Genomic DNA, 11,720 nt, shown 5'->3' on the forward strand with positions numbered 1-11,720 from the left:
GCCTACAGGGTGCCAGCCGTTCTGGGTGCCTGGGGACTGGGGACAGGGACGCAACACACAGTTCCCGCTGCCTTCATTGGGCTGATCTAGCTTGCCATCTCACTGCAATATAATGCAAGCCACCAATGTATTTATAAGCTCTCTAGTAGCCACACTGGAAAAGCAAAAAGGAACAAAATGTATCCTGAAATATCCCAACATGTCATCCACATAAAAATTATTAACAAAATATTTTACATTTGTTCACACCACACCTTCAGAGTCCGGTGTGTATTTTTACACTTTCAGCACCTCTCCTCTCAGGCCAGCTTCTTTCAGGGGTCTGGCAGCCGCCCATGGCTGGTGGTACAGCTCAGACCTCCCTCCCCGAACCTGCCGTTCCCTGCCTCACTCTCTCCCCAGGCCCCAGGGGAGCTTGGTGGGCAAAGCTGAAGAGAAGGGCCCTTTGGGATGGACCCGCTGTGAGCTCCCACCTGCGGGGAAGAAACAACTAAATTTGGGGTTTAAGGACTCCCCCCTCCCCACCCCAATCCTCTACCTCTTTTTCCCCCACCTGGGTCAAGTGCATCCTCAGCAGATGCTTAACTTCTCTCCCCACCCTCAGTCCTGGCTGCTTCTCAGAATCGCCTCCCCCCCCCCCCTTTCCCCCCACCCCAGCCCCATGGATCTAATTGTCTGGGGTGGGGCCAGATCTGCATTTTAAAACAGTTCCTCGGGTTATTCTAATAGCATCTGGGCAGAAACCCACTGGGCCCTGGGATTTTGCTGCTTCTCTAGGTGGGGAAACTGCTGGATGGAAACATTAACCAATTCTTCAATATTAATTTGATAAAATATGTATTATCACCCCTATTTTTATCGAGGCGGGAACTGAGGGGAGTTACGAAACTAGCCCAAGATCATGCAGCTAGTATTTGGCAGCTGGTTTGTGGGGTTCAAACCATGCTCAAAACCCATGCTTTGACATGGGTTCTAGAAGCTGACTTTAGAGTTAGGTGGAATAATTCCTTCCCAGACGCTCGACGTTATACTTCCCTTAATGCAACTCGCCATCACACCTGCTGGCTTTTTGCAGCTCCGTTTCCCTGAGGCCTGTTGCCTGGGGGCTCCTGGTTTCCCCAGGGCAGCGCCTCACTCTGGAACCCCGAGTGTCTCACTCTCACCCTCTGCCCTGTGCCTCCCCCCAGGACCGGCGCGATCCACGTCGGGGACCGCATCTTGGCCATCAACAGCGTTAGCCTCAAGGGCCGGCCGCTGAGCGAGGCCATCCACCTGCTGCAGGTGGCCGGGGAGACCGTCACCCTGAAGATCAAGAAGCAGCTGGACCGTGAGCCTCCCCTCGCTCCCTGGGACCGTCCGGCCCGTTTGGGAAGGGAGGGCTCCGTGCCCCTGGGCCCGGCTGTGTGTGCCCATCTCCCCGAATCCCTGCCGGCCCCCGTGGAGGTGGGGGGATGCCTGAGGCACCCAGGAGACAAGACCCAGAAAGGGGAGAGGTGGGCCCGAGGTCACACAGCTGGCGAGGGGCAGAGTCAGGGCCTGAACCCTGTTCTTCAGCGCCTTCTGCCTCTTCAGACTGCTTATTGCACCTCGTGGTCAGAAAACCAGTGTGCACTCCTCAGCTTCCCCCCGTTTGTCCCGTGTGTCTTGGCGGGCGTGCAGTGGGAGGAGCCTGAGCTTTGGGGTCTTCCTTCTCACTGGGGCTTCGCAGTTGCTCCTGATGTGACCTTGAGCACATTGTTCAGCTTCCCTGAGCCTCAGTGTTCCCATCTGTGAAGGGGGTTTGCCCAAATCAGTGCGGCACCTCTCGATTGGCTTGTCAGACTGCCCAGCAGCAGGCTCAGGGGGGCTCAGTGCCTGTGGATTCCCAAACCAGACTCCAGGGGGGAAACCGAGGCTTCCTGAGCATCTCGGTGTCTCCCAGGTCGGAGGCCAGCGGCAGTGATGCAGTGATCCCCTCCCCCCTCTTCCTCCCAGGCCCGCTCGCCCCTCACAAGTCAGGCAGCTTCAGCGAGCCCAGTGACGCGGACGAGGACCCGCCAGAGGCGCTCCGGGGGGGACCGCTGACGGCCCGGTTCTCGCCCGCCGTGCCGAGCGTGGACAGCGCCGTGGAGTCCTGGGACAGCTCGGCCACCGAGAGTGGCTTTGGGGGCCCAGGTAACGCCGCGGAGCCCCCGGACGGCACCGCGCTCTCCCTGGTCCGCCCGGCTGCCAGCCTCTGTAGCTCCTCCCGGGGCCGAGTCCGCCCCATCCCGCTCCGCGCCCCGTCCGCTAGGGCCGTGGTCGGCCAACGGCGGCTCTCGAGCCACATGCAGCTCTTTGGCCCCCTGAGTGTGGCTCTTCCACAAAATAGCCTGGGCGAGTCTGTTTTGAAGAAGCGGCATTAGAAGAAGTTTAAGTTTTAAAAAAATGTGGCTCTCAAAAGACATGTCAGTGTCGTCCTGTTGATATTTGGCTCTGTGGACTAATGATTCTAGGGGCACGTTCCCTGAAGGCAGATCCGATTGGGCCCCATTGGCCATTCTCAGGTCCCTCACTCCTCAGGTCACGGACACAGGCCTTCGCACACCTTTTTTTTCCTTTTTTTTAATATATTTTTATTGATTTTTTTACAGAGAGGAAGAGAGAGGGCTAGAGAGTTAGAAACATCGATGAGAAAGAATCATCCATCAGCTGCCTCTTGCACACCCTCTACTGGGGATGTGGCCGCAACCAATGTACATGCCCTTGACCGGAATCAAACCCGGGACCTTTCAGTCTGCAGGCCGACGCTCTATCCACTGAGCCAAACCGGTTTCGGCTTCACACACACCTTTCAATGAGCTTCCACAGCACCCTGCTGTGAGGTCCGGGACCACACGCGTCTTACTCCTGCGGTCTCTCTCCTCCCGGCCGGATGCCAGCATGGCAGGCGCTCAGTCCGTGCTCATCGCACCCAGTGGGAGATGGGAAGGCAGGAAGCCCCTTCCACCCCATCCTACACCACCCGGCCTGAGGAGGAGACCTCCGGTGCCCCCCAGAACACAGAGGCCCCTGTCCGTCTATGTTGAGGCCCAGGGGTGGCCTTGGGAGGGACAGGGAGCACTGGAGTCCGGTGGTGAGCCTTCTGGTCTCTGGGACCCAGAGCCACAGGGACTCCCTGACACCCAGCTCAGGGGACTCGTGGAGTGACGCCTTCAGGGGGGCCTTAGGGGGCCCCCAGCCCTGATCCTCACTCTCTGGGTCTCGGCTTTCCCATCTCGAGCCCTCGGTCAGCATCTGTCAGCTCACCCCCAGGCAGGCCCTTCAGAGCTCTCGAAGGCAGGGAGAGAGAAGGTCAAGACGGGGAGCCTCCTCTCAGCAGGGGGTCAGCCCCGCCCCGTGGAGCTGGGGCAGGCCCGGACCCCAGGCATTATGGGAAGTCACGGTTTCTCAGATGGGGACCTGGGTGCCAGGAGCCCCCAGGGCACGCTGGGTACCGTGCTGGCCCAGAGAGGGCACAGACACCTTCAGGGTCACCCAGGGCTGCTAGCAGGGGGTGGGGAAGGTGGGCACACGAGGGCCACAGAGAGGGTGCAGACATTCCCCCGTCTCCACCTGGCAGATTCCTACACGCTGCAGACGACAGCCCGGGGTGTGAACCCCCCACCGGAGTGGCAGCCCAGCCGACCGAGGAGCAGCCCCCCGCCCCCCGAGCCCCGGAGGACGAGCTACACCCCAGCCCCTGCCGACACGAGCTTCCCCGAGGAGGAGGAGGAGGAAGAGGAGGACTGGGAGCCGCCTACGAGGTCTGTGGTGGGAATGCCACGCGGAAGGAGACGGTCCCGGTCTCCGGGCCGGGGTGGTGAGGGCAGGGGTCCCTGGGCTGTCGGGTGGAGGAAGGGAAGAGCCTGGTCTGCCCCCGAGGAGGAGAAGCCACCGAGCAGACTGTCTCAGCCTGGCCGAGGGGGCGGGAGGCACACGCAGGGCGGAGGGCACGGCAGGGCAAAGGTGGGGAGGTGGGGAGCGGCCTGGTTTGCCCTCCCCAAGTCCAGGAGTCTCCGGCAGCAGGCTCAGAACTCAAACCCAGATCCTCCTCACTTAGCCCGGATTGCTTAATGGCCTCCCGGTCATGGGCACCAGCCCTGGGGCGTGGACATGGTGGGTTTTGTAACGTTGGCTTCAGAGGTCCCAGCCTCTCCCTCGAAGGAGGAGGCGCCGGCAGAGAGCTGGCCCTGGGGAGGACGGCCGGCCGCCCCCCGCCCGTGTGCATGCTGCCGCTTAGGCAGTTCCTTCTGCCCCAACCACCTCTCCCTCTCCTCTCCTGGGCAACACCTACACATCCTGCAAAACCCAGCTCACGCCTCCCCACCTCCGGAGTGCATGGCCTTCCCGGGCAGGTGACCTTCTTCCCTCCGCACAGCCGCTCGCCTGAGCCTCCGGGCGGCACCAGCCACCGGTGTCCACCCGGTTACTTTCCCAGCTCTCCGCGTCCCTTCCACATGGCACCCCTCGCTCCATGCCGAGCACCCAGGAGGTGCTCACACACACACTGTGGCTAAACCCCCGGCTCCCCGAGAACAGGGGCCCTGCCTCCGTCACCCCCACAGGCCAGCTGTCTGCACACGGACTTACACGGAGAGAATGGCCCCCAGCCGTGGTCTCCTCACCTTCAAACCCGGACGGGAAGGAGGCAGCTGTTTGCTCTCTTGCCCCTGGGGCTCCCTGGAGGAGAGCCTGCGTGCCTTGGGGAGAGGGGAAGCGCTCTGAAGCCGCAGCGTGTCCTGTGAAAAGCCAGGACGGGGCGCCTGGCCGGCGGCTTTGCGAACTCTGGAGTGTGTGACTTACCATCCTTCTAACGAGACTCGATTTTAGAGCTGATAATGGGCTTGTACAGCCAGTGATGGAAGTCCCGGGATGCTCTCGGCCCGGCCCCCAGCACACGCACTCCGTCCTCTCCATCCATCCGTGTCCCCGCTGGCTCCAGCGCCGTCCCTGTCACTGTGCTGTGGTGCCGTGTGTCTGCGTGGGCCCCGAAGCCGTCCTGTGGGGCTACACCATGGATCTCCTCTCTGTCTGTCTGTCTGTCTGTCCTTCCGTCTGTCTCTCTCCCCAGGCATCCTGTGTCACTGCTCTCCACCCCGCCTCATCCGCCCCTGTTCTAAGACCGGCAGCCCTGGCCGCCCGCCCCTAGCTGCGTCTTCCCCCCATTTCCGTGTCACCTACCACTGCCCCGGGGCCCCGGCACTGCCTCCGAGGATGCCCGCCTGCCCACCCTCTGGCCCGCGGGCCCAGCGCCGATGGCCATTTAGAAGACTCCTCAGGCCCCCGCCTGCCTGCTGCCCGCCTGCCCGCCGGGAGCTGACACTCTGGTTCCTACGTTACAGCCCGGCCCCCGGCCCCGCCCGCAAGGAGGGCTTCTGGCGTGTGTTTGGGGAGGCCCTCGAAGACCTGGAGTCGTGCGGTCAGTCCGAGCTGCTGAGGGAGCTGGAGGTAGGCCCCTGCCCCGGGGCACCCGCCTCTGGGCACACGGGCGTGCGTGCCTTCGGGAGGCAAGCATATTGGCGGGATTGTGCTCACGTGTAATGTGTATGTGTGCACTCACCCAGACGGGGTGGAGAGCAGTGACACAGGATGCCTCTGGGTAAAGGTATCTTCACACATGTGCAGACTGTGCATGGACATGTGTGCCAGTGTGACTGAGAGCATCGTGGTGGGCACAGCAGGGGGTGTGCATATGTGAGCATGCCTGGCATCATCACATGTGCACTGGGACCGTGTGTGTGTGCATACATGTGAGCATGCTCATGCATGCACAGGTGCTGAGTGTCTGTTCACACCTTTTGTGTCTGAGTGTGCACATTTGGATGCCTAGGAACAGTTTGGTGTTTGTGTGTGCATGTGCCACGTGTGGACGTGGTTGTGGGCATGCCCCATGAAGGTGTGTGGGTGTCGACATCGTGTATGGCACCGGCACTGAGGAGCCCGAGGAGCTGAGAGGTGAAGGCAGCTCTGCCTGCGGTCAGCGCGGCCCGTGACGGAGCGGGCGGCCCGGGAGGACCTCGGGCGGACCTGACGGGGTCGCTCCTGATGCTCCGTCAGACGCGGAGGCAGTCCTTCCGCTCTCCTCTGTGCTGTGGATGTACTTCTCACCCGTGATATTATAATGTGGAGAAAAAAGAATGGCTTTTGCTGGTCTTGTGATACCGTAGAGTAGGGGTGTCGAACTCAATCAGAGAAGGGGCCAAAATCTAAAATCCAGTCTAAATCGCGGGCCGAATGGTTTACTGAACAGTCATAAACTGACAATGTCATAAACTGACAGCGGAGTGCAGTGATGACAGCGCGGTGCGGGCCACATTGCAAGGCCTGGCGGGCTGGATTTGGCCCGCGGGCCTTGTGTTTGACACATGTGCGGCGTAGAGAATAAAACGAGGTCCATGGATAAGGTGCTTAGAACTGAGCCCAGCGCAGAGCTAGGGATAATGTGGTGCCAAGGCTGCTCGTTCTGATGGCTGGTGTGTGTGGCCCATCCCGGGAGACCCGGGAGGGCAGCGCCCCGCCCACACTCCTCACCTCTGTGGCCTTGGAGGCTGACACATAGCAGGTGTCCAGTGATGTGCCTGAGAGCAGAGCGAGTGTCTGAGCGAAGGGCTGTGTCCTCACAGGCGTCCATCATGACGGGCTCCGTGCCGAGCGCGGCCCTCGAGGGCAGGCCTGGCCGCCGGCCCTGGCGGAGGAGCCGGGAGGCGCGCCCTTCCCCGGAAGAGATGCAGGAGCTGCTGCTGCCCACACCCTTGGAGATGCACAAGGTGGGTGCTGGGGAGGTGAGGGTGAGGGGTGGCACAGGAGGCCGGGCTTGTGCCTGGTGCCACGAGGGCTGGCCTTGGGCTCCAGATGGGCCTGCTTCTCTTCTGGCTTCATTCCTCCACCATGAAATGGGGATTTTTGTTCTGGTTTCTCAAAACCCCTGTCACACACACACACACCTGATGCACACTGGGCTATTCTTAACGTTTTCCTTTAAGTAGACTTTTCTCAACCTAAGTTACTGTGTGTATAGGCTTCTACATATTGTGTGTACCGTATATATTTATTACTACCTTAAATAAAGAGCCAGCATTTGTACCATCTATAAGCTACTATATAGAAAAAATAACACAGAAGAGAAAGAAAACCTCTCCCTGGATAGTCCTCAGAAACCCCTGAGCCTGAAGCCAGCTCTTTGGTGAATGGGAAGATGAGCAAGTGTTAGGGATGAGAAAACACGTGGGCACCCACTGAGACCTTCTCCGGGGGAGGCAAGAGATTGAGAGAACTGAAAAGGCTGAAACCGGTTTGGCTCAGTGGATAGAGCGTCGGCCTGTGGTCTGAAGGGTCCCAGGTTTGATTCCGGTCAAGGGCATGTACCTTGGTTGCGTGCATATCCCTGGTAGGGGGTGTGCAGGAGGCAGCTGGTTGATGTTTCTCTCTCATCGATGTTTCTAGTTCTCTATCCCTCTCCCTTCCTCTCTGTAAAAAATCAATAAAATATTTAAAAAAAAAAAAAAAAGGAAAGAACCGAAAAGGAACTCCCTTCCTCAGGGCCTCTGTTGTGAGGGAGAGCTTTGACCTGGGGCCTGGGTCTGCAGTCCCGGAGACACTGAACCAGACCAAGGACTCCAGCCGCTGTTGGGGACGGAGCTCAACTTCAGGGACCTCCTCTTCCTTCCGCTCCCAGGTGACCCTGTACAAGGACCCCACAAGGAATGACTTCGGTTTCAGCGTGTCCGACGGCCTCCTGGAGAAGGGCGTCTATGTCCACACCGTGCGCCCCGAGGGGCCCGCCCAGCGCGGGGGCCTCCAGCCCTTCGACCGGGTCCTCCAGGTAATGCTGCAGCGGGGCCCCCAGGGGAGGGTTCTCCTCGCCCTTCCACCCGTCTGAGTGGCCTTGGGCAGGTCCCCTCCCCTCTCTGAGCCCCAGCCCCTTCATCTGTGAAAAGGGAATGAGGACGCCAGTCGTATTAGTCAGGTTAGGCTCAGTTATGTCGCAGTAACTAGCAGCCCTGTACCATAGGGGTTAACACACAGGAACAGTTACAATTGCTTATGCTACATGTCCACTGTGGACTGCCTTAGCCTTGCTCTGCCTGGGCTGGCAGAGACTCCACAGCAGAGGAAACCCGACTGGAAAATGGCATGTGGGATTTTTTTTCTGCCTTTACCTATCACTCCCCTTCACAGCCGATTGGCCAGAATTAGTCATGTGACCTCACCAACTGCAAGGGAGACTGGGAAATGTAGATGAGCAGATGGAAAGATAGGAGCATCCTGGCCCCGCCACCTGGGCTGCCTTTCCCAGGCCCCAGCTACTTATTTTTTTTTTTTTAATATATTTTTATTGATTTTTTACAGAGAGGAAGGGAGAGGGATAGAGAGTTAGAAACATCAATGAGAGAGAAACACCAATCAGCTGCCTCCTGCACACCCCCTACGGGGGTTGTGCCCCCAACTAAGGTACATGCCCTTGCCCGGAATCGAACCCGGGACCTTTCAGTCCTCAGGCCTCTATGCACTGAGCCAAACCGGTTTTGGCCCCCAGCTACTTTTGCTCCCTTGGTGTGACTTCTGCCACATTTGTGCTCAATTTATTGAATTTATGTTTTCTTTAAATTGACGGGTTTTTTTTTTTTTGTTTTTTTTTAATATATTTTATTGATTTTTCACAGAGAGGAAGAGAGAGATAGAGAGTTAGAAACATCAATGAGAGAGAATCATCGATCAGCTGCCTCTTGCAAACCCCCTACTGGGGACGTGCCCGCAACCAATGTACATGCCCTTGCCCGGAATCGAACCAGGGACCTTTCAGTCCGCAGGCAGACGCTCTATCCACTGAGCCAAACCGGTCCCGGCTGATGACGTTTTTTTCCAAGTTAAATTGATTTTAAAAGAAAACTTTTCGACTCAGTTAGGAACGCAAACCTGACGCTGTTTGCTGGAAATAGGCAGCCGGTGTGAAATACGAATGAACGAGAAGCATTGGCCTCACCGTTGTAGGCAGGAGGCCCACGTGCTCTTTCACGACACAACGGCCAGGCGGCGTCAGGGGTGCAAAGGGTGAGCTGGCACCTCCCTAGGACCTTCCCTTCAAACCCACCACAAGGGCTGAGAGTTGAAAGAAGCGTGCTTCCTCCTAGTGAGTGTTCTCTAGACGTTTCCTTCAGCCCAGGCCAGGCTGGTGCCCGTCTGACCCCCGGGCTGTGCACCGTGCAGGTCAACCACGTCCGCACGCGGGACTTCGACTGCCGCCTGGCGGTGCCGCTGCTGGCCGAGGCAGGCGACGTGCTGCAGCTGCTCATCGGCCGCAACCCGCGGGCCCCGGACGGCCGCACCCCGCGGGCCCCCGGCCCCAGCAGCCCCCGGATGCTCTGACGGCGACCTGGCTGACACCCACGGGGCACTCCGGCTGACCCTGGCTCCCACACCTGACGCTGGCCGCCCACACGTCCGTCTGTCCATCCGGCAGGCTCTGAGCTACCGACAGGACTTGTCTCTGTTCTCCGGTTCTGTGGAACTGGGCTGCCAGGCAGTGAGGTCCCTGCCCCAGTTGGAGTGGCATCTAGGTCTTTCTCCGTGTTGGGTCTCCAAGATGCCCAGAGGTGCCCGGCCTCACAGAGACAGGCCGCTCAGCGCGGGGAAGAGGGGTCTGGAGGTGGCCTCAGGTCCCTACAGAGCTCCCCCAGACAGACGTCTGAGGTGGGCACCGCCTCGCTCAGCGTAGGGAGCACTTTCTCCCAGTGGAGTGACGGAGCTGGAATGAGCTCCATCGCAGGAGGTGAGCGAGCAGGGGCCGGACAGCCCGGGGTGAGGCATCCAGTGATGCAGCCACATGCACTCAGGGGGAGCCATCGGGGAGAGGCTGGGGGGCCACTGCCACTGGAGAGCTGGTCGCCAAGGATGCTGCTTGGACGGCAGCCCATCTCCTTCCCCAGGATCCTGGCTTTGGGGCTTGTGGGATCTGAGTCTCTGATTCTCAGTGTCCCCCACGTAGAAGGTTCTGAGCTGGGACAGCTGGAACCCAGGAAGCACCAGCCCTTGGACACGAAAGCTGGTGACTGTTTCATTTTGGCGTCTCTGGTCCAAAGCGTCTGAGATTTGAGGCTGGGGGACTGGACCCGCTGGGCAGCTCGGTGTCTGGCTTTGGGCTCTCAGCCCCTCCTGCTGCTTTTGTCGGACATGTGGGCCACTCACCCACCTGCACAGGCCCCTCGGAGCCCAGGCTCCTCCCTGTGGAGGCAGGCATTTTGGGATAAACCTGGGGCTCCATTCACCTGCCATTCAGTGAAGGTGGAAGCCATGGGAGCATGACACGGAAGCTGGTGCAGTGTCCAATGCAGGGGAGGAGGAAGAGGAGGGAGCAGCACAGAGACCAAGAGACAGACAGACAGACAGACAGGAGAGAGAGAGGCTGGAGAGGTGGCCGTTCTCTCTCACACTCGATGGTGACCGTGCCCAACGTGGTCATTCAAGGAAGTCTCTTCCCACTTGAAACCTGGAAGCACCAGCATCTCTTAGAACTGCTTTCCTCATCCACAGGCCAGAACCCTTTGGGTTTTGTGAAGGGCCCAGGGCCCCCACCTGGTGGTCTGGGTGTGGCCCCCGGGATGGAGGTGGGCAGGCAGGATGCAGCCAGGTCTGGGGCTTTGCTTTGTCCCCACCCAGCTCTTGATGGGGGTCTCAGAAAAACGGGGCACCCGCTCTCCCTGCACCCTCCTTCACCTCTGTCCCCCATTGGCCCGAAAAATGTTCTTCCACTCAAGGGACCAGATCAGGAGTCAGAAGGCCTGATCTCCCCTTCCCCCCCCCAGTGCCACCCCACCCCATCCCCCAACTGCTCAGTTGCTGTGTGACCTCCTGTGAGGCTGATGCCCCCCTCTGGACAATCAAGGGGTGGACAGTCTCTGAGCAGGTTCAGGCCTCCCTGTCCACTGTGGCCCCCTCAGCACCCTGCCCACATCCCCCTAAGGGCCTGCCTTCCTGGAGACCCCTTCATGCCCTGGCTGGACTGCCCAGGGGCACCAAGCAAAAGCCAAGAACCCTCAGCTCGGGATGAGGGTACCGCAGAGGCAAGGCCACTTGCAGCCTCCCCTGTGTGACTTCGGGAAAGTGCTCAGCCTCTCTGGGCCTCTGTCATTTGACGGGGTCGGACAGAACACACTCCCAGGGCCGTTGACTTGGGAACGCTGCCCTGGACTGCCGGCGAGGGAGGATGCACCCTAACCCTGACCCCTGCTCCCCTTCCTCCGGGGCTGGGGCCTCTGCCATCCCCTCCCCCACCCCCGTATGCAACGAGACCCGAGGCTCGGCGGGCGGGCCCCGCGCTGTGGCCGGCCTCCTCATATGCAATATTCCCTCTGGCTTCTCGTGGGGGTGTCCGTCCCAGGACTCGACGTTTCCCGACTCCCGTCCCGGTGAGCGTCCCGCCTGCCTATGCATTTTGGGTACAGTCCTTGCAACCTGCCCCTCCCCAACCCCTCAAAGCTGTATTTTTCTCTGGCTGAGATGAGAGCATATTCCTTGTAAAGTATTTTTCTACACGGGGTTTCTTAGGGCTCTCGGGGAGCACTACACGCCGAGGGGCTGCACCGCAAAGGCCATTTGGGGTGACTGCACCCCGTGTCCATCTGCCTGTCCCGCCAGGGGCTGCAGTGACTTGGGAGTTGGGGACGGGGTGCTGTTGGGATGATTTGCATTTTTTTAAATAAAATCATGTAAGTGCACCTGAA

General features: G+C 59.7%; 1 protein-coding gene across 4 annotated transcripts in view; it reads left to right on the forward strand.

The window, feature by feature from the left end:
• GRIP2 (glutamate receptor interacting protein 2) overlaps window positions 1-11,720 on the forward strand; it is a 75,280-nt gene extending 63,560 nt beyond the window's left edge. For 3 of the 4 annotated variants that reach the window (XM_084902561.1, XM_084902562.1, XM_084902563.1), the window contains exons 18-24: window positions 1,188-1,327; window positions 1,975-2,154; window positions 3,581-3,764; window positions 5,343-5,448; window positions 6,624-6,767; window positions 7,676-7,822; window positions 9,208-11,720. In XM_084902561.1, the coding sequence (XP_084758687.1) occupies window positions 1,188-1,327; window positions 1,975-2,154; window positions 3,581-3,764; window positions 5,343-5,448; window positions 6,624-6,767; window positions 7,676-7,822; window positions 9,208-9,366 (1,060 nt within the window). In that variant the 3' untranslated portion in view covers window positions 9,367-11,720. Of the gene's footprint in view, window positions 1-1,187; window positions 1,328-1,974; window positions 2,155-3,580; window positions 3,765-5,071; window positions 5,243-5,342; window positions 5,449-6,623; window positions 6,768-7,675; window positions 7,823-9,207 lie in introns of those variants that run through there. The other variant, XM_084902564.1, reaches the window with a different exon arrangement.

This window comes from Pipistrellus hanaki (genome assembly GCF_964339955.1).
Source record: "Pipistrellus hanaki genome assembly, chromosome: 13".
Lineage (NCBI taxonomy): Eukaryota > Metazoa > Chordata > Mammalia > Chiroptera > Vespertilionidae > Pipistrellus > Pipistrellus hanaki.